This window comes from Pezoporus flaviventris, unplaced genomic scaffold, assembly GCF_033815535.1.
Source record: "Pezoporus flaviventris isolate CSIRO_AGI_PZ_B2104156 unplaced genomic scaffold, CSIRO_AGI_Pfla_v1 ptg000005l, whole genome shotgun sequence".
Lineage (NCBI taxonomy): Eukaryota > Metazoa > Chordata > Aves > Psittaciformes > Psittacidae > Pezoporus > Pezoporus flaviventris.
Genome location: NW_026892553.1, coordinates 4,226,767 through 4,254,044, shown reverse-complemented (window position 1 = coordinate 4,254,044; position 27,278 = coordinate 4,226,767). Strand labels below are relative to the sequence as shown.

The window sequence follows — 27,278 nt, the reverse complement described above, 5'->3', positions numbered from 1 at the left end:
TTGAATGTGATGACACTGGACAGCAGGACTTTGACCTGTGAAAACAAACACAAACTAAGCAAGAGGAAAAACAGAATTCAGACTTCACTTTTTCAGAGTCAAATAAATGGGTGTTTTATGGAATTATTTTCAATTTTCTTCTAAATCCCTAAACTGCATGTTGGCTGTAAGGACTTAGTCCATGAAATGATAGCCCTGAAGTATTTCAGTGACAGCTCCTTAGCTCTGACATGCCCTGCTAGGCTTCTCCTCAAGTATGTTGCAGTGACTCTTTCGGTCTTGAAATCCTAGAATGGTTTTGGGTTGGAAGGGACCTTAAAGCTCATCCAGTTCCAACCCCTGCCACGGCCAGGGACACCTTCCACTAGAGCAGCTTGCTCCAAGCCCCTGTGTCCAACCTGGCCTTGAGCACTGCCAGGGATGGGGCAGCCACAGCTTCTCTGGGCACCCTGTGCCAGTGCCTCAGCACCCTCACAGGGAAGAATTTTTTCTTAATGCCTCATCTCACTCTCCCCTCTGTCAGTTTAAATCCATTCCCCCTTTCCTGTCATTAGATGCCCCTGTAAAAATGAATGAATTATTATGAAGATACATTTGCAAGGGATATGGCAACAAATACAGGATCCTATTTGTAATTGGAACCAAAAGATTAATGTATTTATAATTTCACTTTAAAATACATAAGCAAGGGAGTTCTTTATTTTTTTCAGTTTAAGTAACAGAAGAATATGATTTTAGTGTTAAGGATTATCTCAGTTACTTTATTCTGCATGGAAATGGTCATTTCCTCAAACCAAGTGTACAGTGTTGAAATCAAAACATGGCATCTCTGTGGAATCTCTGGCAGTCAGTGGGTTACTAGAATATTAACTGTAACGAAACCATTGAGACAAACAAGCATGCAAACCAATGCTCAGATGTGTTAGGAATAGCAGAAAGGATGAATGAAATGAAGAGTGCACAAGAGGACTAACACTGCTGTGCCAAAACCTGCATGAAACTTGGTTGAAGCCTGCGTGCTTACCAGCTGCTTTTTATTCCAAATGAACATAACGTGTTTATTTTATACATTAAACAACTATGACAAAAGATTATCACTACCAGCAGGCAGCCTAAAGGCCATTCTCTAGAGAGAGAAACAAATGGGGTAGATAAGACACAGTGTTATTTAATGGAATTTGTGTGTGCATGGACATATATATATAGTATAAATGTGGTATAAATGCCACTTTCTTTAAAAGCAGAAGACAGCTCGGGAGACCTAGGAACAGACAAATCATTCATCAATTTATAAGGGAACCTACAGGTTTAAAAGGCTGGAATTTGAACTCATCATTCTGTAACGGTGAAATTCTATTGACTTCATTGGACTAAGTTGATTTATACATCTGAAAGGAGACTTGACTTGTGCAATAGAAAGGATGTCAGAAAATAATATGCTGGAGAGCATGAAATCTACAGAAAGGAAGCAATAAAGCTAACGAATAAGTGACTTAACTATGCAACAAGTAACAATCGACAGGAGAAGAGGTAATGGCCTCAAGGGGAGGTTTAGATTGGATATTAGGAATGATTTCTTTAGAAAAGAAAATATAGAAAGATTTCTTTAGACCACATAGAGGGTGCTCAGGCATTGGAACAGGCTGCCCAGGGCAGTGGTGGAATCACTGTCCCCGGAGGTGTTCAAAACCAGTGTAGATGAGGCCCTTAGTGGCACTGTTTAGTGGTGGCCTCCACAGTGCTGGGGCAATGGTTGGATTTGATCATAAAACCTCTTTTCCAACCTGGCTGATTCTATGATTCTACAGAATGCTGCCAGTTCCCACAAATTCCATTTTATTCAGAGGCTTGCAGGACTTGGGGGCTCAGGCTTGCCAGTCTCCTCTAAAGCCTCAAGGATCCAAGGAAGAATTATGGATGAGCTGCACTTGAGCTGTTTGGCTTTTGCTACCTGCAGGACTGAACACGTAAAAAACAGAGAGAGGTGAGGATGAGGGGTGACCCCAGAGTGCAGTCAGGATCAGCCTTACTGGGGCTGCACTCACACACTGCCGATGATGAAAGTAACAACTGCCATGAGAAAGCTTTTGCTGGAGCCCTGCTGGCTTTTTGCCACAAAGGGTAACATCTGCTATTAACTAACATTCTATTTATATGTCCAGGCTCTTCAAGACAATGTATTTCATGCTTTTAGCAGTTACAGGTTGATAGCATTGGAGCACCAGCACCTTTATGGCAAAACACTGGCATTTGTCAGGTTTTTCCTTCTGAAGAAGACAAGTGCACCAAAGTGACATAAATGGTGACTTTATAAAACTAGTCACAGGAAGGATCAACATGACAGTCAGGGTGACGTGGACAGAGCAGAAGCACTGGGAGAGGCAAGGTTAAGCAATTCAGGCATTGAGTATAAAAAATACTAATACTTTTAGGGAAAAAGGACAACAATGCATTCAATAAATACTAGCATACTGCAGTTCTGAAGAAGGAGAAACACTTAAGACTGACGTGCACATTTTTATCAGCTGCAATAGTCTTCTGCAGCCAATGAACATTCTTTCAAAACAATAGCCAAAAGATTTCAAGAGGTGTGACGAAAACCATCCAATGTAAGTGATTAGATGTTCCTACCTGGAACAGCAGAAGCGGTTCTTGGCTATATTAAGCTTAACAGCTTCTTTTATAGAAGCGAGAATGGGAAAGGGCAAGCAGAAGGATTCACTCGTTTTTCGCTGCTCACAAAGATTAAAGAAGAAAAAAAAGTACTTTCGTCTTTGGAGAAAAGAACAGTATCGCTCGTTTCTCTTCAGCTCGAGCTTCGATGCTGAGCAGTGCAAGTGAGCATGAGCCCAAGCTAAGAACTGATCATTAGAGGAATGGAGGTAGAATTCCTTCAGACCAAGAACTAGATAATATGTGCAAAACCAGAGCAAAAGCAGCAGCCAGAATACACTAAATAATTTTGGAAGAAAATTAATCCAAAACCTCTTACATCAAAAATAAGAGCAACATATATGCCCATCACCTTCCTTACGTGGGAGCATTTCTTTCATCCTAACCCATTGCCATTGCTAACAATCAGTACATGTTGCTAATATTCCCCTCTTCTGGAATTTCTACTCCTTGCATTAACTAAACTGATATGAAACTTTCATTTTGGTGGGTTTAGATGAGCTATAGAATCAAGGGCTGACCACTTGGGATGGTTAAAGATCTCGTGCAATTCTTTGACACAAACAGGCACGGAGTCATGGTGTCCTGATTAGATTTTAATTCCCAGCAATTGCAACTCCAGCCTCCTCGTTTACTCATTCATTGAATATTAATGATTACATTTTTCCTAATACACCTCAATTGTCGTGTCCTACCACATTGTTGCTAGGTGTCATTAGGGGTGGCAGTGTGACTGCACTGGATAAAGACACCTACATACTGTCCTACATTTATTAATTTCAAAGTCTTAAAGCTAGCACCTGAGCCTCCTCAGGAATGAGACATGCTATTAATATATATGGTTGCTCTACAGGAGTGGAAAACATTTTGTGAAGGAGAACTACAAACAGCCATGTCAAAAAATATGTCCTAAGGCTTATTATTAATGTATCAGCTAGCATAAATCACTGTAGCTCCACTGACCTCAAATGAAACCATGGTGAATTTACACTGAGAATATAGCTGTCTAAGCTACATCTTTTATTATCACTGGACAATGGAAAAATACATTCCAAAGGGAAGGATATTGCATTAACATAACATTTGAGGAACATTCCAGCTCAAAGAATTAAGTGAAAAGAATTCCATTAAAAAGCTGCTCCTTGTCTCACCTTCATTTATTGAAAGTACTTTGATCCTCAGGTTTTCAATTAAATAACTACTGACTCCATTGACAGATTTAATGTTTCTGTCTCTAGTGAGAAACCTGTCCAGTCCTAGATATTTAGTTCAACAAATAACATTTTAGAGCACATGGTGGTTTGTTGGTTTTCTTTTGCTTGTTTTTTTCTGGGAGGAAGAGTTGTTTGTGTGTTTGGGGTGTTTTGTTGTGGTGGTTTTTTAACCAACTGATGCCAGTTTTGCAGAGCAGGCTCCATGCACAGACGGTTTAACAGGACCAACCCCTAAATTTGCCTAAGAGTGAAAAATGTCTGCAAAACAATGTTAAAATCATTTTAAAATTTAAAAACAATTTTAAAATAATACAGCCTGGATTCACAGTATGGTGAAATTGTAACATAGCTCAAAATATGAAACGGGGCCAGGATTCCAGCTACACAACATGTGAGGACCTTTTGTCTGCTGGCTGGTATCACATCCTGAGATGGCTTTTTGTACAAGATTTTTTAGAAGAGACTTCAATAGGGGTTTGATATATGGAACAATAGCAGGATATGGCCTCTAACTGGTAGGAACAATTACTGTTCTCAGACATGTGCAAGTTAACTTTCATTAACTTTATTGGATTTTGTGCACACTTTCTGGCCTAGATTCAGAGCTGCATCTAATTTCTCCTGGGGACAGCTGAGAAAGGGAGCACACTGAAGAACAGCAACTATTCTGTCTAAGCAGAATATACTGAGGAAAACTCACACGAGCCTCAAGGATGTGACAGAGCAGTTTGGGAATAACGTGAGAAAGTAATGCAGGCAGACCCACTTTCTTTCCAGCTACATCCATAAAGCCTTGTAGGCTGCAGAGCAAGGGAAGAGTTGTCTAGACTGTCTCCACAATGGGTGGAAACTCCTCAGACCAAAGGAATTCTCAGCATGTAAATCTTCCAGTTTAATGGCAGGCTTGTCCAAAAGAGATCATTATGATGGGAAGACACAAAGACAGAATTTAACCGTTGAATTTGGGGAGATCTAAGTACAGACTCTTCTCCAGACTAATAACTAACTAGAGTAATAACCAACAACTCCATAGAGATGCTAGCTGGTTACACTGCTCAATTTTTGGAGTTTGGTTTTTACAGAATTAACTGTGGTATAATGTTTCCTTTGGTTCCAAGAAAGTGGAAAATGATAGATTTTGAAAAGAGAGCTTTGTTTCCCCTTTCACTCCCCAGCTCGGACTTTTCCACAGTCTCAAGCATTAACTACTTCAAGGCCCCTTATGCAGCCTTTATCTTTCATCTACTTCCTCAACTGGCTTTCCTCACCTATTGTTTAAAATTCAAACACTTCTGTGATTTCTGACAGTTTCCCCACAAATACATGCAATGCCACTTTAGGCTACTTCTTCTCATTTTTCACCAGTACTGTCCAAGCTGCCCAGGGCTATAAATTCTCCATTTTGTACAGCCACTTCAACAGACCAACATGGATTTTTTCCTGATAAACCAGACTGGAGAACAAATTTGGCTGAAAAATAATTAAGGGAAAATAATAATTGTTTTTCAGCTTGATTTTCTGCCTCACATCTGCACAAACAGCTGCGTGAATGCAACAGAAAGGGTGGGACAGGAAAGAGAACAATTAGCTGAGGGCGAGCTGCTTAAACCAACATTACTACTACTGCAGAAATGCACATGGAACCACAGCCTAAACGTGCTATTTTAAGTAGCCTCTTAAATCCCTCACCTGTCACAGTGCCTATTAAAAGAGTTGATGCTAATAAGGCAAGGATTATATCACTCCTGCTTACCCATGCAGCCCAATTTTGGCTCATTGTTTCCTGGTTCTTGTCTTGTAATTAGATTGTAAGATACTGAGAACATAAATCATATTTTGGCCTACTCGAGAACAAACTGACTTCTACTACAGGCAGCACAAGTGTTACCTCGGATTCAAAAGGAACTGGATCATGTCTGTTAGGTTAGAGTTTCTCTCAGGCAGTAGCCATTCTGCTGTTTTGCTGGAGAAGGGCAACCCTTCAGAGCAGCTTTGGATCACTGAAGAATATCTTTCTGCAAATAATTCCATTTTTCTTATCACCATTTTGCTAACAGCTCTTTTCAGGAATCACGGGTTGTGATTTTTAATTAAATTAATTTCGATCTCTCACTTGTAACAAGTGATGATCCTAAAATCACTGGGGCTTTAGAACATGAGGTGAGCAATAATGCTAAACAGCTGGAATCATAAAGCAGAGCTACATCATACCTAAATTAAACTGATCTAATTGGACTACCATACTGACTCTGTTGGTACTGCTGAGAGTCTGGTTTTATACTGAGTTCACTCAGTACATTTGACTGCATATGAGGCACAACACAGTCATCAACCAACAGGAGAAAATCTGCTTATGTTCACAAAATATAGTACTATATACATGAAGGAACGGAACACATTCAGGGTTCCTTGTAATAAGAAATGTAAAGGTCCTTAGACTTAACTGAAGCAAAGGGCCAGTGGAACAGATGTTGCAGTTAACAGAAGCCATCCTGTCCAGAGAATAATATCAATGGAAGTTTTCCATTCAGCTATAAAAAATGTTTTGCAAGTCTGCAGCTCTCCCCACTACTGACAAAAAGATTTGATAATACAACTGTGTCTTCCTGGTTCCTTGTAACAATGATTTTCACAGTTGTGTTCTTGTATTTGTTGCTCTCTCTACAAAAGAGAGACTTGGTATATGTTACACTGCAATAATGTAATGTACAATACATAAAGTAGGAGCACAACTATAAGCAGATATAGCAAAGACCATGTGCAGAGGGAGAAAAAGTAACATGTTTTTCATGAATAAGTGATGTATTCAATTTACCCTTTCATTCAGGGACCACTGCAATACAATCCTTAATGAAAAAGTGACCGCTGTGCACTACCAATAGTCTTGATACTGCATAAGGGTATCAGTCCTAGCTCTGAGGCTTGCACTGAGCCCCACAAGTACCTATCCCAGTAGGGTGAACAATCTGTATTTGTGAATGCATCACAGGCTTTTGCAATTACTTGATATTTTGACGGGTGTTAGTGTTAAGGAATGTAGGACTGTAAAAACCTGATAAAAAGGCAGAATTCAATACCTGGAGAAACTGTTTTCCCAAAAGCAACAGAAGGTGTCACTGCTAACTGATTTTAAACAAATGAATCCCTATGTGGAAAACACTGCCTTTGTTTTGAAAGAAACTTGAAAGTTGTTTCAGAGAGGGGAACTGCGTTCCCTTCTCAAGTATTCTCCAGCTCCAAACATAAACATTACATTTTAAAATGGAAAAGACTGCTTTACACCACCTAATTCTTCTCCTTTCTGTTTGCTATTATTCCCTGCAGCTGTTTCAGTTCAGGCTCTGATTCACAGTCAAATCAAGAGAACTTTAGGCCAGTATTTGGACAGAAACTCTCAGAGGGTTTTTTAACCCATTAATATTGGAGCTCTAGGCACCGGCCATTTTCTCTTCAAATCCACAGTAATTCAATGTTCAGACAAAATTAAGACCATGAAGATGCTGGAGAAAACATTTCCAACAAGAAATGTCAAACAGAGCCTCGAAATAGCTTACAACTGTGAAAACTTTCTGTAGGCAGCATTTTAGCTTGGACAACGACTGTCTGCAATATTATTTTAACCCTGTGTGGCAACCCTCACTGCCTTGTGTTCCTTGATAGTGCAGTGTTGCTGCTCCACGTTAAACAGCTGTCACACCCCATGCCAGAGGTGGCTGCAGAACACTAAGGGTTGAAGTGCTGTCTTCTAAATCGGCATACACGCAGCTTTTGAAGCACTTTATGGCCGTTTGCAAGGCTCTCTGCGAATTCAGACACATCTACACGTGAGGCCAATATAAAACACATTTCCCCTCCTAACCCTGTCGTTTGCTAAGCTTCATTTTAACTGTCTGAAGCACTGCAGAACTCGCATCCTTTTCCCTCTGGGCTTCCCTTCCCTCGAGGTCTCAGTAAGAGGAAGCTGCAGGCACCTGGGGCTGTGGTCTCACAGGGTCACGGCTGCCTGCCCTGAGGCCGAGGGCCTGTGCTCTTGATCCGCTACTTAGTGGATGTGGATTGCTAATGCTATAATTAAAAAAATATGTATATATATATATGTATGTGTCTATATACATACATATATACCTAAAGCCGGTGGCGTTTAGCCATCACGACTGCACGTTTAATAACACGTTTAATAGGTGCATCCAAGCACTCTCCCAGCCTGCCGGCACCACCGCAGCCCCTCGCTTCGCTTCTCTTTGCCTCCCCCTCCCTTCTCTTCCCAAGAGGGAGGCATCTCAGGTCACCCGCATTACTGAGCGGGGTGTTTTTAACCACCCCCGTGGCTCTGCCTCAGCAAGCCGGGTTTGGGGGTTATTTTCAGGTTATTTACTTGTTTTCCAGCACGCGGGGTGCAGTTGCTGCACTTCCCCGGCAGAAGGAGGAGAACAGGCACCGGTGGGGAAGGAGGGGAAGGCGAGAAGGGGTGGCTCGGTGTGTGGAGGGGAGGGGAAAGGCCGCCCGGCCGCCACACCTGCGGGCCGCGCTCCCCTCCGCCCCGGGGCCACTCACCGGGTCGCTCTAACGCAGCTCTCTCTGTCTCTTCCCCCCTCCCATCTTCCTTTCCCTTCCGCTCCTCATTCATTCTTCCCCCCTTTCCCGCCCCCTCCCCGTTGCAGGCGGAGCGGGCCCGGCAGGAGGCGGAGCGGGCCGCCGCACGTCCCCCGGCCGGTCGGCCGGCCCCCCCGCCATGGGTCGGAAGCGCTGCGTGGGGGGAGACGGCTCCAAGATGGCGGCGGGTTGCTGCGGGGTGAAGAAGCAGAAACTCTCCAGTTCCCCTCCCTCGGGCTCGGCCGGCCCGGGAGGCGGCGGCAGCGGCTCCCACTGCGGAGGGGCGGCGGCGGCGGGGGGCGAGCCGGGGGCGTTGCCCCCGCCAGGGGGTCCCCGTCTCAACGGCCTCGGGGGGCTGGCGGGGGGCGCCGCCGGCTGCGCCCTTTCCCCGCCGCTGCCGCCCAGCTGCGGCGGGGGCCCCGCCGGCCTGTCCCCGCCGGCCTCCTCGCTGCTCGCCTCCCCCGGCGCCGGCTCCGGCGGGCCCGGCTGCAGGAAGATGGTGGTGTCGGCCGAGATGTGCTGCTTCTGCTTCGATGTGCTCTACTGTCACCTGTACGGCTACCAGCCCCCGCGGAGCCCCCGCTTCACCAACGACCCCTAGTGAGTATCGCCGTGCCCCGGCCCGCCGCCGACCGACCGACCGCCCTCCCTCGTGGGCGCCTCGTGCGCGCCCGCCCGGCCCCTGTCCTCGCCTGGCCCGCGGGCGCCCCCGCCCCGTGGCCGAGCGGGCGCGGGCCGTTCTCCGCGGGGGCCTCGCTGCCCTCCCGCGCCCGGCGGCGCGCCCCCGATGGCCGCTCGCACCGTTAACCCCTGCCGGGCCGCCCGCGGGGACCCGCTGTTCCCCGGCGCCTCCGGCCGTGCCGGGCAGTGCCAGCCCCTCAGCGCTCCGCTCCGAGCCGCCCGCCTTTGTGCGGTGCCGGATCTGTGCTCCCCTGCCTTCGAGGCGACCTCCGGCCGCGGGAGCTCCCCGCAGCGCCCCGCCGTCAGTGCCCTCTCCCGTTTCAGTAGCGGTCCTTAATGGGACCTTTTCTCTGCCCGTATGCTCGCGTGAGTGCGGGCCTCTGCTTCCCCAGTGCCGGATGGGGAGTACCCAGTGCGGGAGACCTGCCGTGTTTGCGAGCGCTGGTGTGTACCAGTACGTTCCCCGTGCCAGGCACTCGTAACGCTACTTTGGTCTCAGACTGTGCGGGGTCCTTGCCTTGTGACCGCCCTGTAGATCACGCAGTGTTAGGCATCCCTGAGCAATCCACCACGACAAATTCCCAGAGTTTGGAGCAGATCACATAAACACCTGTTACTCCCATCCTCCTTCACCTCCCTGCAAGAGTGTCCGCCAAGGGCTTGCTGCATTCCTGTCCCTGGCCGCTCTGGTCTGGTGTTCATCTTGAACCCCTGTCCTTCCGCCTTTGGAAGTGACCCGCTAGGACAGTGTTGTCCAGCATGTCAGCACCTGCAGCCTGCCTGCCCCGGGGATCCGGGGGTGCTGCTGCACATGAGATCTCAGACACTACAGGGAGTAACTTCTCCCTGACAGGAAGTTACTTCCTCTCACTTGGGATGAGTTAATCGAGTTGCTGCATGCTCCAAGGCTGTTTGAATGTACAGTTAATGTAAAAGGTTGTTGAAATTGAGTTTCTGCTCTTTTACTTTGCTTTTAAATGGGATGGAGCTCATGTGGTGAGTTTCCAAGCTTCAGTTGAGACTCGAGTATGTTGGTCCACCAGAGTGCATCTCACTTGTTTGCTCTTACGTACAGCATCACTGTTAAATCTGGGAGAACCCGTGCTTCCTGAACACAAGTTAGTTTGCATATGTCCTCCTCCCTCGTGCACCAATGCAAGTGGTTATCATGCAGCCTGTGTTTCGTTAGTGACATGTGGTGTATGCTTCTTAGTGTTTAAAATAATGTAATGTATTAAAGATCTTATTTGGAGTCCGTGCTGTTCTAACACCCAGGATCTATACATCTCTTGCATACTTTCAGCTGCTGTCATGACAACCCGGCTCTGTGGATTCCTACTTTAACCTGCCACTCCATCAAGTCTTCCCTGTATGTTCTTCATACCTCCCGTGTGATTCCATCTGAGTACCAATAATGAAAGGAGGGCAGGGAGGCTCCACTGTGAGTTTCCTTCCCCAGGTCTTTTCCAGATCCCTCTCTGTTCTTTTGTAGATACCAGTTGCTCAGGAGCTGCTACTCTGAGTAGCCATTTTGCTTTGCGTTGTCCTGTGTGTGTTCGCAATCCCAGAGCTATAGGTGACAGCATCAGCTCTGTACCATTTCACTCTTTCATTGCTGTAAGAGAGTTGAATTCTCTGTTGCAGTATCACCTTGTTGTTATGATGTCTTTTTATTGTGCTGCAGAATGTTTTGTTGAACACTGTAGTACTACCCTCTGTGTTTTGTGAGTGGAGGAAACTGAGACGGGGTGAAGATCTCACCACTGAAATGTTTTCCAGTAAGAACTTTGATTCCTCTCAGTAACCAGTAGATTGCTTCACCTTTCTCCTTCCACTTCTTACTTTGACAAGAACACAATAGCGAATCAAGTACAATTATTTCTACTTTTCTAAAATTCACACGTGTGCTGAAGTGTTTCTCGGATTTAGTTGCTGTGTCAATGGCCTGCTGAAAATGGCACCGCCATTAATAAAATCAGTGATATTTCTGCTTATTGCCATGCTCATGCAACATGCACAGTTGTACAGATTGGGAAATGAGCTAATCATGGTTTTATTTTTTCCCCTGGTTAGTTTTCTCATTCCCTCTGGATCGTTACATGGCTTCACAAATACTTGTGCCCGCACAAGTGTGCGGAGGGAATAAGCAGACAGATGGCAGAACTGCTGCTTTCAGCAGCCTTGTGAGCTGATTACGTTTGTGCAGTTGGGGAAGCAACTTTGAAGAAGTTGCTCAGTATTGCATGTAAAATTCGAGGTTGGTTGGTGAGTGAATCGCACTGCTCAGAGGCAGCAGGACTTCCAGCCTTCCAAAGATTCACAGGCAGTCTTATCGATAACTGGCTCACAAAGATGTGATGTTGTCTTTGAAGCTGAGCTTCCTCCTGTACAGCAAGGAAACCTGAATGAGAACTGACATTTTCCAGTGAATGTATGTTGCAGTTTTCTGCCTGAAATGCTTTTGGAGGTTTTGTCCATAGGTCGAAATCCCTGCTCGAAGAGTAGTAGTCTAAAATAAGAGTTTGTATGTGAATTCTAGGTATGTTTTTTAAATTACATTAATTACAGGGAGGATGAAAGGCCTGGAAGCAGGTAGCCTTACACAGGCGTGACTCATGTTCCTTGCAGGTCCTTGAACAATGAAGCTGAGCATGATCAAAGACAGGCAGGTGGCTGAATCACTTGGACAGGGGTTCTGATGTGTTGCCTTTGAACAAAACCCACTTGTAACACCTCTGGATTTTGGTAACTTTTTGATGCTGATATGAGGACCATGGCAGGGCTCAGAGGGATGGAAATTTGCAGCAGTTACTAGGAATGGGAGGAAATGCCTGTTTTGAAAGGGTGTGGGTTTTGGACTCAGCACAGCCCCATACATGGATGAAATAGCTGGCTTTTCATATCCCTGACTGTAGCTCCTAAAGCACAGCATATGGGATGTTGGGTGAGGGTATTGCTGGGGAGCTGTTGGGTTGGTGAGAGTGGCTCAAGGAGTCACAAGAAATTAGCTGGAAGATACTGAATCTGCCCAGCAGTGTCTTGGTGGGAATAGGCTCAGCAAATCCTTCCAGCCACAGGCTTCCACTGATCTGCCAACATTTTGTTCTAGCACTGTCTTCACTGAAGGCCTTTTTTCTGCATATAACTTCACTTGACTTTGCTTTGCTCTCTAAGCCACCCCTTCCATTCTTCACAGGGTGTGTTCTGCAGAGCTGGCACTTTCCCCTTGCTTCTACCATTGTGGTGGCTCTCAAACTATAGGTGTGGAAGGAATGTAAAAATGACCCTGGAGGTGTGGATGCTGATTCAGAGTTTGAAAATTGCTGCCCCAGACAAAAATTGTCTTTATAGAAAGTGTCATTTGGACACTGCTCTTGAAACACAGCTTGATGAGTAAAGTTATGGAACACCGCAGTTGGTGAAAAGCAGCTTTTTTTTTAGAGATGGCAATAGGAATAAATTGTAAGGGGATGCAGGTAGAGTTGTGACAACATTTTACCCCACTCATCTAGGGAGAAGGAAAACTGAGCAGCTTTTCTTCCTGTGTTTCTCACCTTTCTGACAAATAACACGCATCCCTTTAGTTCTTTTCTGTTATGGTCTTCTGCAGCACACCCTTGTGCCTCCGTGATCACTGGAAACAGTACCATGTCCTGCCTTCCATCATGGAAGTGGGAAAGTACAGCCCACCAGTGTGAAAAGACTCAAGGTTCATGTTTCTCACTACTGTTTTTCTTCTAGTAGGAAAGTGTTTTGACTGGAAGTGCAAGCATGTGCAAGAAGGTTGTGAGAGGATGGGAAGGGTAAGGAATGAAGAGTGCAGCTGAAGCTGTGCTTTGTGGGTGAGGAGGACTTTTTTCTCACATCTCTCGCTTCTCTGTTCACTGTAAAGACTTCCCTTGACACACAGAAATCACCCTTCTGAGTTGTTAATCCTGCACAGTGTCTGCCTCAGGCCTGCCAGCTTAATGTTGACATGTTTGTAGGGCAGTCCAGCAGGTTAACTCATTTGCCTGTTTGCTTCTTACAGTCCCTTCCTGAAGGTTGCCTGCTAGCAAACAGTATTGTTTTATTGGTCATCACCCATACTTGACACAATTTGTAGTGGGAATTGCCTCTTCTGCTCCTCTGATCTGGTACATGGTAACCAAGAAGAAGATTTTGCAGCTGGAATGGCTGGTGTGGCTTGTGCCTTGCTTCACATCTGGCTGAGGAGCTCTTGGGAAAGATGTTTACCACAAGTACCTTGCATCAAATGCCTAGATGATGGCTTGCTCATATCCTCCTCATCTGGCAGGGCAGGTGGTCTGTGCCAGAGGCATTGAATGGTCTGGCTCATCTGTGTGCCTGTGGTGGACCTGGTGCTTTAGGGAAGCATCAGACCTGTTGTGCCTGTGCAGGCTGCCAGCCCTGGAGGCTCCAGCCTTAGAGGTGTTGCTGGCAGCCATGTACTTTGCAACAGGAAGCGTGTCTATCTTATGTGATTGCAGGCCTCTGGATTAAAACACTTGCTAAGTTATATCCAGCCTTGACCTAAAGTCTTAGCTTATAAATCCATCAGTTCCTTTCTTCATTGATGACTCATAGGATTTTGCAGCAGTGTTTCCATTTGGCTGCAGGACAGAGATACAGATATGCTCTGGTGTTGATATGCTCTGGTGTTGATATGCCTGACCTTTGTATTTCATTGCGTTTTCAGGTCTAAAGTCTGTCAGTTTGCCTGTTCTAGAAGGGTCTGGGGTGGCATTACTACACTACCTTAATTACTCACTAGTGAAGTTTGGAGATATTTAAATTCCATACAGTTTAGAAATGTGGAGTTAGCTAACCTTGTGCCCATGCATTTCACACTCTCACAGAAAGTTGTCATCCCGCTCAGCATGAGTGTAACTTCACCCTGTAGTGGAGAAATGGTTTGTTATTGGCCATCCAATTGTGTGCCTTAGTTACCATGCCTTGAAACTATGTTGGCACTAGTAGATATGATTTGGCAGTAATTTAGATGGAATCTTCCTGTCCCAAAGGTCCCAAAGCTGACCTTTTTTCCCCCCAGAATGTTACATTACTGTCTGATGCTTTGTTTTAAGGCATTGAAGAATTAGGCTTGCCTGTAGATGTGCACGTATGCTTACACATCCATGTAAACACAAATGTTATGGCTTGCCAGTTGATAGGATTACATGCTTTTCTCAATTTCTTGTTTCTTGGCTGCAGCCTGACTTCCTGTTTTAGTCTCTACAGCTTACTGCAGTGTTTAAAGTTGGAGCCCTGTGCTTGACTCCTCGCTTGCCTTGGTGTGCGGTTCTGTGCAAGCGTTTTTGTGGAATGCTGCCTGGAAGCTTACCAAGGAGTGAATTTCATATTGTCTTAAACCCCCAGCGTTCTTCCTCCGCAGTCCCCACGCAGTGTTCAGCTGTACCTGTTGACATGGCTGTTCTTGCTGTCAGAAGGGCTTGCTTGTGTGGCGGTGGAGACTTACACTGTTGTGTGGCAGACTGCAGTAATTTGTATTTGTTGTCACACTCTACCATTACACAACAGCTCTAATGATTGCTTGGTCATGGCTAAAGATCAGCACCAGTTACAGAACGAAAAACACAGCAACAAATAGGCACACAGGGAAATGTTCTCTCATGTCTGTGTGTCTGCCTGACTTCATTCTGGTTTCTATACCTGTGTTGTGTGGTTTTGCATAAGCTTCGGTATTCTGACTTAGCACAGTCTTTACTCTTGGGTATTAAATGTTGGAATATGAAGTGGTGGTTCTCTGAGTGGCATTCTGCAGTAGACTTCCTGTAAAATCCAGTGCAGTAGAAGATGTGTATTTCAGCTGGTGCTGGCAGCGCTCAGCAGGGAATTCCCAGCCTCTCTGACAGCAGGACTGGTGAATGCATCTTGGCACAGTGGAGGAGGAAAAGGGATAGAGCTGCATGGCTTCAGAAAGAACTTTCCTTTGACAGTAGGTTCAACTCCTGGTATGGTTGGTGAATGGAGAAAATACTGCTATGATAATCTCCAGATTAGGGTTGCTATAATTTGAGGGCTTTTTTCCTTCATAAGCTCATTGCAGTGAGCTGTTCTTATGTCCAAATGAGGTTGTTTCTATTAGTACAGGAGATGGCATCACTGACAATGTTACGGATGGACCCTGGCTTTCCTTCTTCAGCTAAAAGCACTCACCATAAAGTCACAATAAATGCTCTGATTCACTGCAATACTCCTGTTCCAGCAGTTAATTGTTCTCACGATGGGGTGAGGAGAGGTGAGGAGCCACCTGTGCCATCCATCAGTCTGGTCATTCATTTTTATTGCCTCTTGTTGGTTTAGTTACATTCCTGTCTTTCATCATGTTTTCTTTTACTCTGTCTTATACTGAGGATAAACTTCCTGATAAAGATTTCCATGGATTTTGCAAATTGAAATTGACATTGCTGTTAATGTTACATGGCCTTGTGTAACCTGTCTGCCTGCAAGGAAGATCTTGGGTCTGGATTTGGCTTGCTTCAAGCTGCAAGTTAAATGTGTTGTTTCTTATGACACTATTATAATTGTAATGTTACCTAATATTGAGTACTAAACCAAGAGAAATCTAATGTTGGCATTTTTGTCATATTTGTTAAGAAACAAGTAGATTTTGTCTGTAAGTACAGACAGTTCTGTTATAAAGCCCTAAACATCTGTTAACTGCTCAGCTCCATCCAGATAGAGAGGGAGTAGTTGCTGTTGTTGACAACTAAGAGATAACCAGGAAATAAAAGTTTGGGAGACTGGCTTGCTCACTTTACAGATCCAGGCTGTGACCAGTCAATGAATGAAATGTATTTAGTCCACGGTTTATTTCTCTCAAGACTCATGCCAGAGTGAATGGAGCAAGCTCAGCATGCCAAGCTGTCTATCTACTCCTTAAGTACTTGTTTATAGTTAAGTGCAGGTTTTCCATAGCATCAAATGATTGTCTTCAGAAGCAGACATGCTAGTGTGCTAACACAGCAGCTGTTTGACTGGTGGTTTCTGTGATAAGTCTCTGTGGAAGGCAGGAGAGATGCAAATGATCTAGAAATAATAGCAGACTCCTCAGAGTTTGGCCAATACAGAAACTGTTGCTAGGCTGGAGGCCAAAACAAGTCCAGTCAGGCCCTGACCCTCATTAGCAAAGCATTATGAAAATGCTTGACCTTTTTATGATGTTTATGCTCCTACCAGGCAGGGTATTATATTGGTACTGGGTTTAGCATTGCAAACTTTGCATTTAAATAACCAGACGGGGCAGCTCTGCTGCAGTTAATTCACACATGCTCAAAACCATGTCAGTGCTAACAAAGCATGGTAGGGAGTGCAATAGCTGTAAAATGGAAGGTGGCTGTTGAGTGGGTCCTAGTGCTGCATTCAGATAGCACGTAGGTAATAATTTGAGCTTGGATTGATACAGTATCTCGATTTCCTTACTGTTAGTGCTGTGGTATATGCTGACTGACCAAAAGCTGTGCTGTTTCCAGTCCAGCTGTGTAAACAACAGTAGGCATCTTTCCTAGGCTACTTGTATGACCTTTTAAAAAGCCCTTCATTTTAATAGCTGAGGTCTTGGCAAAAGGGATCAGTGTAAAGGGCTTCATTTGCTAAGTGCGATACCCCCCAGCTCCACTGGCCATAAGCGTTCGTTTGACTAGGTAGTTGTTGGATTTGCCACCTCTCTTCACTCCTGCTGTTCCCCTAACTGCATTTATTTTGCTGTGGCGTTATAACACACAAGTGTCTGTGCCTTACAGGATATGCTTTAACTTTGGGTGATCTGGCTGGGCTTTGATGGCTTCCTGGAAGGTAGGGCTTCTTGTGAGTATGTGGGTATCGCTTTGCCACGCAGAGTACTTGCAGCCAGTGTTTTAAAGTGCTCATTTCATGAGATTGACATCTTATGGGATGCAGAGCAGCTCCGCTCTGCTCAGTGGCAAGGTCACTGGGACAGCAGCCATATAGAGATCTATATGTCTTCCCAGAGCACTCGTGCCTGTTACAGGGAGTGAATGCTCATAATCCTTAATGCCATAGAAAATCTTATTTTATGCTCTTCTTCCCATTAGCTTGAACTCTCTTGCATTTTTGGCAAGGTCCTGGCTGTGGCTGTGGCGTTTGTAATATATGAGCCATATACGTACGTATCCTGTAATTTATCCTTTGCCCTTTGCCAGCAAAGATGTGTCCTTTCCAGGCTTGGCTGGCACATGATGGGTTCCAGCACCTGCAACACTGCCTGCTTTACTGGGTGGCACTTGAGTCTATCTTTGAAACAGAAGAGAAAGGAGGGAAGGATCGTTGCCATAATCCTCTTCTAATCAGCATCAGAATTATTTTTGCTTCATCCTTTCCGGAGAGTTAAATCACTTTCCTTGTTTTCCATGTGGCATTTTGCACAGAGATACGGATTGTGTGGATCAATGTCCTGTGGTTCTGAGTTACTGGCTGGGCTTACACCACAACTGTGAAGCTCCAGAGTTCATGAGTCTTATGTGTATTGGGAAAGGTGGGAAAAAAGCATGCAGTTATCCACTGATGGGCAGCCATGGGGGTCAGTTAAGTAAATGTGGTGGTTTCCATCCCCTTTTCTAGGTGACTGTAAGGATGTAAGGACTGGGTGCACACCATTTTTCTTACCCAGTGAGTGAGCACAAGGGTAAGTTCACCTGCCAGTGAGTAACGAGTTGCAAGGCAGTTCTTTTCCGTGTAAGTAAAGGTGCTAAAAGACTGACTTCTGGGGAAGGTGATGTGTAGGTAGAGGTTCCTTGTAAGCTTTATAAGGACTAAAAAACCTAATTTCTGGTCCTCAGTACTTGGACTGCCACATGGAGGAGGCAGTGAATGCCAGTCAGGAGAGTGTTGCACCGGCCTTCCTCTGAGTAATCTTTCTGCAGAGAGAGTATTGGAGGCTGAGGAGACGGTTGAAAAAGGAGCACTGGGGAAAGAAGCCCTCTTCAAAGGCTGCTGCAGTGCCTGAAGGGAGGTGAGTAATTGCAAATGATGTATCCTTTACACTTGAGAAGAACTTCAGCAAGCTGCTGGCCCAGATGAAAACCTGCAAGCCAAGTGGTAGAAGGCAGGTTCTTTTGGCACAGTGTTGCGCAAGTGGTTATCCAAGCTTTGAAGAACCAAGTGGAAATGGAATATTAAAACTAATCCATATTAATATGGTGACAGAATGTGAAATTCTAGTGATGAGATACACTCTTTCTTAAGAAAAAGGAGCATAATTCTGGCTCTGGTTCAGTTCAACTGGAACTGGAAAGTAAACAGATAGTGAAGAGGCAGGTGGCAAAATCCCATGTGGGATACTTGCCGCCATAGTATCTGTGAAGTGCTGGGAATAAAAGTTGAAAGAAGGTAAAGACCGGTGCTGTTAATTTGGAAGGGATGCTGGATAAAACCAAGCCTTAAAAACAAAGGGTTAGAAAGAAGGATAAATAGAATACTGGGTGAATTATTGCAGTTTGCAGACAGCTTGGGCTTTCTGACACAGAAATGTAAGCCACTGTGAAAAGCAGCTCCCAGTAGTGCCTCTTTTTGGAAGCACACAAAGCCTGTGTTAGAAGAATGTGGAGTTCAGGTTATTTGGTGCCAGCTTTTTTATTTCCTTTTTCATTTTGGAGGGTTTCAAGGTGTCAAGTTCTTTTACATATCCAATGTGAGTGGCTTGGAATAACCTCCTCAAACTGCCCACTACTCTGTACCTTTCTTCTAACTTAAGTGTGTCTTCTTCCTCTTTAAATGTGTCAGAGATGCTCAGCAGCAGATGAGTCTTACTTGTCATAAGCTGAAATAGTTACACCAGACAGGACAGATGAAGACAGAAGAAGGGATGAGCACTCTGCTGCTACAGTGCGTTTTATGTTAAGTGGTTGGAAATAAGAAACTTTTGTCCCTGCTGTATGAGTGGGCTGTTCCTGAATGGCTCCTTGTACGCTTTCTGTAAGTTTTTGCAGCCTATTGGAGCTCATAAATGGGAGTTTGGGGCTATAGGTCTGAGTGTTCCTGAAGCAGTCACTGAGATTTTGTCTTGGTTAAAAAAATGTTCTTGGTTGTTGCGTTTCTTTTTTTTTCCCCAAGGAAAAGTGCTAAACCATTGAGATGTGCTTAAATATGGTTTCATCTTCAAAGTCCATATGCTACAAATTGGAGATGTGAGATATTTACTCTTCCGCTGAGCAGCAGTCATGTAAATGTGTGGCTCACAGGCATTCGTCCTAAAGCTGGCAACATAAGCATACTATCTTGGCTGTCATTTTATGTTGAATGTTTAATGGAAGTAGCTGTGGAGGAGAAAACCAGAGCAGTCCAGAGTGGTGTCTGACCTTCTGATACTAAAGGTTGGGTGTTTGGAGATGCCAGAAATTTCATGGAAGAGGCCATTGCAGAGAGATGAGCAGTCTTCACATGGTTCCACAGATAAGGCCTCTCTTTGGTTTTAAGTGATTGGGTAGTCTACAAAGAAAAAGATAATCTTCCATACAAACATTGATTGGCCATTGGACCTCAGGGTGTTTCTATGGCTTTGCAGGTTCTGTCCAACTTTGCTGTATGCAAGTTATTTAGAGGAGGCAAGTGTGAGTTGATGGATAAATGACTGCAGTGAGGTTTGGAAGACTTGCCTTTTGTTCCTGACCGTGTGGTGATTGTGGACAAACCTGAATGAGACCCTTAATCTCTCTACCTTCTGTTCTTAATCAAAAACAAGGTGCCTCAACCCACTTTTAGTTAGTAGCAGAGAACTTGGCTATTGTTGTGATTGTTCTTTCCCTTGACTGGAAGCTCTCCAGACTCGGCTCAGGGTGGTTTTGCCTAAATTGGCAACTTGGAAGCATGCACTTATTTTTTTAACTGTTATCCATTATATCTGAAATGAATCATGGTTTGTTCATGTCAGCTCGACTCCTTCAAAGGCTGTTGTTGCTTCTCAAGTCACAGTTTTCAATGAATTTATTTTAGGGGGGGAATCGTTTTCTCTGTTTGGGTGCTCTTAGTCACGGTATCCTCTGTATTTCTAGGCTACCGTTCACTGAATCCTTTCTCTGGGAATAGTTTAGACAGCTTTAAGTCTGCTAGCACAAGTCAAAGACAAGACCTTCCAAAATCACATTGTATAATTGTTTCTGCTCTAACCATCCTGTTTGTCCTGGTTACATGAACACCATTCTTGTATGAACACTTCAGAACTGGGAGGAGGGTGTATGGTCACCCATTTACTGCCCTCTTAGAGCCAGATTCCTTGTTTTACTGAGTGTTGGGGAATTGAGATGAGCAGAAAGAGAAGGTGGGTGGCAGGGAAGGTACAAGCAGTGATCGTATAGTGGTACTTCCCTGTATATTTTTCTAGTCCTCAGCAACTTGCAGTTTGGGATGGCTTGAGCCAGAAGTGATGTCTTTTATCAGTAATTCTGCCTGACACCCCACCCACCCCACCCCACCAGCAGTGGGTAGGTTTTAATGACATTTGAATGAGACAATGTTGGGAGGAGGGTCAGAATGCTGGACAGGCATGAGTGCAATATGTTAGGGGCTAAACTGTTAGAAATGGGATGAAAACTAATATTTTATAGGGCAGCTTCATGTACTTAAGGAGTAAATAAAACCTGATTCTCTAAGTCAGGAGTTTGTTTCTCTCCTTAGTGGTTTTACCAGTATTGACTGCCATCTGTTTCTTATCCTTTGTTATGCTATAGATATGTAAAGGGCAGGTGGCTATTTCAAAGAGGAGTTATCAGTAAAAATAGAAAAGGTACAGAAATTAACAGTTTAAATCAGATCCCAGTACTGCCAGAAGAACAAAAGGATATAAAATGTCAGTGAATAGGTTTTAGGTTTAGAGTATAAGGTTTCTACTTGCTGGAGCAGTATGGCTTTATAGTAACCTTTAATAGGATTAGTGGGGGGCAAGAATCCAAACAGTTTAGACAGATATTCATCACTCTATGATAAGAAGTAGATGGTGCATTGCCATTAGTAGTGAGCTTAGATTTGATAGTTTAAAAGGTCCCTCATTCTCTCTGAGTTTGAGTTGATTTGGGATTTAGGCATCAGTGTGGGTTTTTTCCTTCTCATGGTCCCCCTGTGGATGGGACTGATGGATGGCAATAATCCTGGTCCCTTAGTGACTTCTGCTCTGGTAATATATTCTAAATTGAGGAAACTGATGATGAAGTTTTCAAGAATGAAAGCATGAGTTTTTCCATTGAAAATCCCCAGTTACCAGGCTGTTGTCAAAAAGCAGATCTTCTCTGTGTCCTATTATCAACAGTTTATTTCTAGCTTAAAAATTCATCTTTGACACTTGCAGCCATTGGTAAATTGTTGTTGTCCTCTTGGTAGGTAGTAAGGCTCCACAGATACTTCTGACACAGAAGTTTAGTGCTGTCACTAATGGCTTCTGTGCCTAAATATGGGGATAGGTCACTGTGACACTGGGGCTTTTTTGTTGTCTTTAAAGGAAAGATTATTACTGGAGAAGAGTGGTGATAGATGAGGGTTAATATCTCTAAAGACTGATAGGTGAACTGTGTGGAGGCAGCTTCTGATAGAAAGTGGAATAACTTCTTTGGAAGCAGATGATTTGTTCTGGTGTGAGTTCAGAGGTGACTGTTGGCTCTCTGACCTGTCTCACTCCAGCAGAATTACTTAGTAAGTGGGGTTTGTTTTCTAATAAACTGGTTTGCTTTGCAGAGAAACTGTTCTTTCCACCCTGCTGTTGCCCGGAGTAAGATTTATGTCTTGGTCAAGGTAGAGATGAGCAAAGGCAAACAGCGGTCAGTACCAGAGCTCTGTGGAGGTGATGAATTTGCAGACTGTTACATGCATAAGTTTTCACTGAACTGGAGCTGAACCACGTCTCAGTAATGGTTCATATTGAACAGGAAATGGGGGTATCGCTTTTCTGAACACAGGATCTTTGCTGTTAATAAAAAGGGGTGCCAGAATCAAAGGAACCTGCAGTTCAGTTGGCAAACAAAGTATTTGTTAGGCAGTAATTGTTTTTGAACTAGTGCTACCAGAGACTTTGCTACGTGCCTTCAGCCAGCTAACAAGATGGATTTGGTTTGCCCAGCCATTCATGCCAGCAAAGAAATGGGGCAGTTTAGAAGCACAGCTTCTGTAAAAGGGAGTAACGGGGGGGCTGAAAATGCCAGGCTCACCCTGAGGTATCAGGGGAAGCTGGGGCTTCCACGTTTACTTTGAGATGTGAGAAGACTTCAGATTGATAGGGTTTGAACCTGTGGGATGCGAACAACTTCTTAAGCAAAGCTGGGGTTTGATAGGGTTCACAGTAAAGTGAACTAGTAGGTGACTATTGCTCCCACAGCTCATAATGGTTATTGGTTATCAGTGTTTTGAAATAGTGGTTGTCCTGTTTGCCCTCACCTCAGCTGAGGTTTCCCCCATCAGCTCAAGGATGACCGCTGTTACCTGTGTTTTGGGCTTGAATGCAGTTGAGGGAGTGGCAGCCTCTCAGGAGGTACAGCTGGAAACGATGGTCAAAGAAGAGTTTGGCCTCTTACCACGAGGTAAACCGCTAAGGTGGAACATGCCATCTCCTCTTCATATGTATGGTCTGGCACAGAGCTGTGTGCTGTTGATGGGGTGGGTGCTGTACCGCTTCCTGTACCTGAGCACAGTCAGGTATGTAAATCCATGCTTCAGCTTTCAGTAGGTTACTGAAAGAAAAACAACCTCCAGCCAACCTCAAGCTGTCAGGTCTGGTGTATAGGAGTTGGTAACCTGGAGTCTGGTCAATGAGTAGGACGATTATTGAATTCCTTTGCCTTGAAGAGGTGAAAATGAGAGGCCTGGCACCTCTCAGAGCATTGCCTTGAGAAATCCAGAAAGGAACAACTTAGACCTTTCTGTTGTTTGCAAGGAATTTATAGTCTTTTTCATAGTCCTTTAAAAGCCATCTGCCATTATAAATGTGTTAATATTAAAAATAACTAGGCAGTGGGATGGTTGAATCTTTAGTCTTCTGGAACAAAGATACCTCTTCAGTGGCATGGCCTTTAGAAACTTCATTGACTAACCAATGTACAGATTTAGTAACAACAAAATAATATTGCCTTCGAGGTCAGGGATGTGCTCCACAGCTGGTTTATTGCAGATAATTCCCAGAATAAAGGTTGAATTATGGTTGTGCTGGATCCGCTCATGGATACTGAGTAATTGGGGGCTTTTTGGTAGTTAACCAAATAACTATCTTTAACAAAACCAGCAATTTTATACTATATATTTTTGTGACAGAGTTGTAGCATACAGTATTCTTAGAGAACTGCTGGTACTGTTTTTTGAAGCATATATATGTATATGTATATATATTTTTTTTTTCCTGCTGGTGCACAATGTAGTTGTAATTTCCTGTCAGCTTCAGAAATGTTGTGTAGGTTTCAAAGTGAGTTTGAAGATGCCATTAGCTCTTTGCTTTCATCAGATGGTGTCTGGTGAAGAAAACCAAACCAAAACGTGAACACACAGGTTTTAATGCATTAAAATGAAAAGGCACAGTGGTCATTTTCCAGTGTTTCCAGGCTGATGAGATGGGTTTTGAAATTCAGTGTTGCCATCTGAAGGGATCTTACTGAAGGTGTTCTGTACGTAGTTATGAGAGACTGTTTGTATCTCATGTAGTGTTTGAGAGGATATTTAATTATAGAAAGAAATGTTTAAGCTTTGTTGTGGAAACACTGCAGTCTCTTTGCTTGAGGTTACTTCTAGGTCTTCCAGGATTTGTTTGCCTTTAGTACTGTCAGTGTCTAATAGCTGCCTACTTTATGCAGTGTATTTGTATCTTGCGAACCACTTGAATGACATAGAACTAGGCTGTGGTTTCACAATCACTCACATACCAAACCTATTGCAGGCATAATTAATGGTGTGACTGCAGCCTGCTGGTTTGGGGAACTGAAGTGAGTTAAATGCAACTTTTGGATGAAACTACATGTCCATGGCAAAAAACCGGTCCTGATTTCCATGCCCCACACCCTCGCTTGCACTGCTGGCATTGATCAGTGGATGCTTGCTGTGCTGTTTCTGCTTGATAAGTCAGCAGCAGATACTCCGCTGCTTTTTGTCAGGTTATTTTTTTTTGCTGAGTTGTAAGACTTTTTTTTTTGCTGAGTCTTTTAGCACGTTAATGCCAGAGCTGGCTTAAGGGCCCGGCTCTTCCATGCAGGTTGGGCAGGCATTATTAATTTTAGGCTGCCAAGAACTGCAGCTTAAATTGCTTTAACCTGGATTTGTTTTGTGTTCTGAGAAAGTGCCTGCTCTCCTGGCTGAGACCATTAGCCTGCTGTTGTCTCCAGTGGTGCTAAAGATAACAGTGAGAAGTACTTGAGTTGCAACCCAGTTGTTTTGATCTGTGTGTGTGTGGACTCACCTGTGTGACTTTTCCAGCTTCTGGCACCATCAGCAGGTAGGTTGGTGCTGGTGAGTACTGCAGAAGCTATGGGAGAAAAAGCAATCACATATGACAAACTTCCTTTTGCTTCCCTGCTGTTGGCACTATTGCCTCTTTGCCCTACATCCAACTCCCCAGTCATCAGAGCAAAGCTTACAGGCTGGAATATAAGGCTAAACAAGGACATGGGAACTTTTTTCCTCCTGTTGAGTTCATCTGGATGTGTCATGGTGCTTTTAAGCACACAGTTGTAAACATTGCGGTGTGCAGCAGACCTTCGCATCGTGGTATTCAGATGGTGAAGTTTAGCAGACGCCTGCAGGATGTAGCAGAGAATGTGCAGGTTGTCACGCAGTCTTGAGCCCTTTTGGGTGCCTGAACTTTCCATTTACAAGTTCTTTCCAAAATAATCCCGATTGATCCCTTCCATAAGATCATCCGGTGTTTGACCCAGGTGTTCAGTGGATCCAGCAGTTTAGTCCCCCAGTTCAGAGGGGTATGTAAGCTGGCACCACCTGGGAGAAGAGTTGTGCCCTTGGTAGGATTTCCTTTTGCAGAAGCTGTGGGTACTCTTTCCAGCAGACTGTGCTGTCTGTATGCAGTGATCTGATCAAGAGTTACTATGAAGGGGTGGAAATCATATCTGCTTTTTGGTTGGGCCAGCCCTGTTAGGGTCTTTGTGTGCACTGGACTTAGACTGGTGACCTGCAGCCCAGCAGTTCTGTTTACTGGAACTGTCCTGGAAATGCCTGCACTGGGTGAACTATATCTAGCTTCCCTGTTCAGCCTAAAGCCTCTGTACTTCAAGTTGACCCAGTCCGTCTGACCTATATATTGTGAAGGTAGGTCTGAAAGTCTCCCCAGTTGCTTAACCAGTAAGGACTGGGAACAGGACGTTCAGTGAACTCCTCTGCATTGGTGCTGTCATCCCTGTATCCCTTCTTCACCTTGGTCTGCAAGAGATCCCCCTGTTTTTTCTGGTTGGTTTCCTGCTTTTGATGTAGTTCAGTGACTTTGCAAGGTGCTACCAAAGCATTTGTAGTTATTGATTTACTGTTTACTTTTGATCAGCCATGTGTTTTACAAGCTCTTCTCATTAGGCAAGCGTTCTGCCTTTAAAAGCTGACCTCTCTCTGATGCCCTCCTCAGCTTCCCTGTTCAGTCATGCAGGGTGAACTACTATAAGAAGTTCGTTGGGTTTCTCTTCTGTAATACTTTATGCCATTTATATGTCCTTCACATACAGGGCCGTTCCCCACCTGACTGTTGTTTGCCATTCCTGTTGGAATTGCTGAGTAAGCTGGTAGTTTTGTAGTGTATTAATTTGTCATCCTTCCACCAAGCCTTGGAGATGCCTGTTCCTTTGAGGAGTCAGGTGAGGCCAAGCATTTGGGCTTCCCATGTGTTACGAAATTTTTACCAGTTGTGTAAAGTGTTTGCAGGTTCCAAAACTTAATTAGCATGCCGTCTGCTTGACTCTGGCATGATTAATGTGCATGCCTAACAAGTTCTTCCTGTCCCCATCATGCCTAAATCCTTTCCCTCTGCATCAGTGACTTCCGATCTCAGCCTCCCTCTTGCATGTGGAACTGGCAACATTGGAGAAAATAACACCAAGAGAATCCTGAATGTCAGTCTTCTCCCCAGTGACCCGTGTTTACACTCCAGAGCATCCATCCTCTGTTTCCATACACTACTGTTACTACCATGGATCCCATGGACTACTCTTTTCTTTGCTGAATCGTCAAGTAGTCAGTGTAGATGCCATGTGAGATTGCTACCTTTGCATCTGATGGGCCATGTGCCAGCTGGTTGTCAGATGCCACAAATACAGCTGGATGTGTGCCTAGCAGTCCTCTGATACCCCTAACTGCTTCTTCCTAGTCTTTGAGGCTGTCTGCTACCAGGAGGATCCCTAGTTCAACAGGATGCAGTAATATCGACTGGAGGGTGTGTTGTTTCTAAGAGATTAACTCTGACCCAATTTATGACTATATGAGTGCTTGAGATGGCAAAAGACATGATGAAGCATGAAACAGAAAACAAGTAGGCAACATGAAAGCACCCTTTTCAGTGACATTGCTAGTTATAGTTTATGAAACTGTAGTGAGTTTCAAACGTGGCAGTGTGGTGTGGTTTGTTTGAGTTAGGTTGGTTCCCTTGTAATGAAAGCATAACCCTAAGCTTGTCAGTCAAATATAAAAAGTGCATTTTTTGGAAGCAAAATTACTTTGTTGTAAACAGCATCTCTGTATCTGTGTGAACCTGTGTTTGGTAAGAGGCAGAGCAAGAACTGATGTCCCAAATGGGGATCCACCTAGCCCTGTGAGCTGTCTCCCAGGGCTGGCCAATGGTAGATACCACTGGAAGCATATAAGCCCAGGGGAAGTTTGTAAAGATGATGCTGTATCCACCACTGATTTTCTATACTAGAGCTAGTATCTTTGTGTTTAATGGTTGCCTAATTGTATGGTTAGTAACAGCATGTGGTAACCAATATACTTGCTCAGAAAATGCTTTGTCTGTTGTTTTGCTGTCTGAGAGTAACTAAGGCACGTCTGCTGCATGCTAAAAATTGGGGCCTCACATAGATACACTGGCTCTGTATTACTGCATCATTCTGTCACTATCTGCAGTTTATCCCCCTTTCAAAGGGACCAGTGACTGGTCATCTGGCTTGTCATGCACACACT

General features: G+C 44.4%; 1 protein-coding gene across 5 annotated transcripts in view; it reads left to right on the top strand.

Moving 5' to 3' along the window:
* The window catches only part of AMMECR1 (AMMECR nuclear protein 1), a 100,157-nt gene that overhangs the window by 16,971 nt on the left and 55,908 nt on the right, over positions 1–27,278 (top strand). For 4 of the 5 annotated variants that reach the window (XR_009741926.1, XR_009741925.1, XR_009741927.1 and 1 more), the window contains exon 1: positions 8,495–9,080. Coding sequence is in view for 2 of the 5 variants with exons in the window: in XM_061445729.1 (XP_061301713.1) it covers positions 8,620–9,080 (461 nt within the window). In the remaining 3 variants the exon portion in view is untranslated. Of the gene's footprint in view, positions 1–8,494; positions 9,081–27,278 lie in introns of those variants that run through there. The other variant, XM_061445728.1, reaches the window with a different exon arrangement.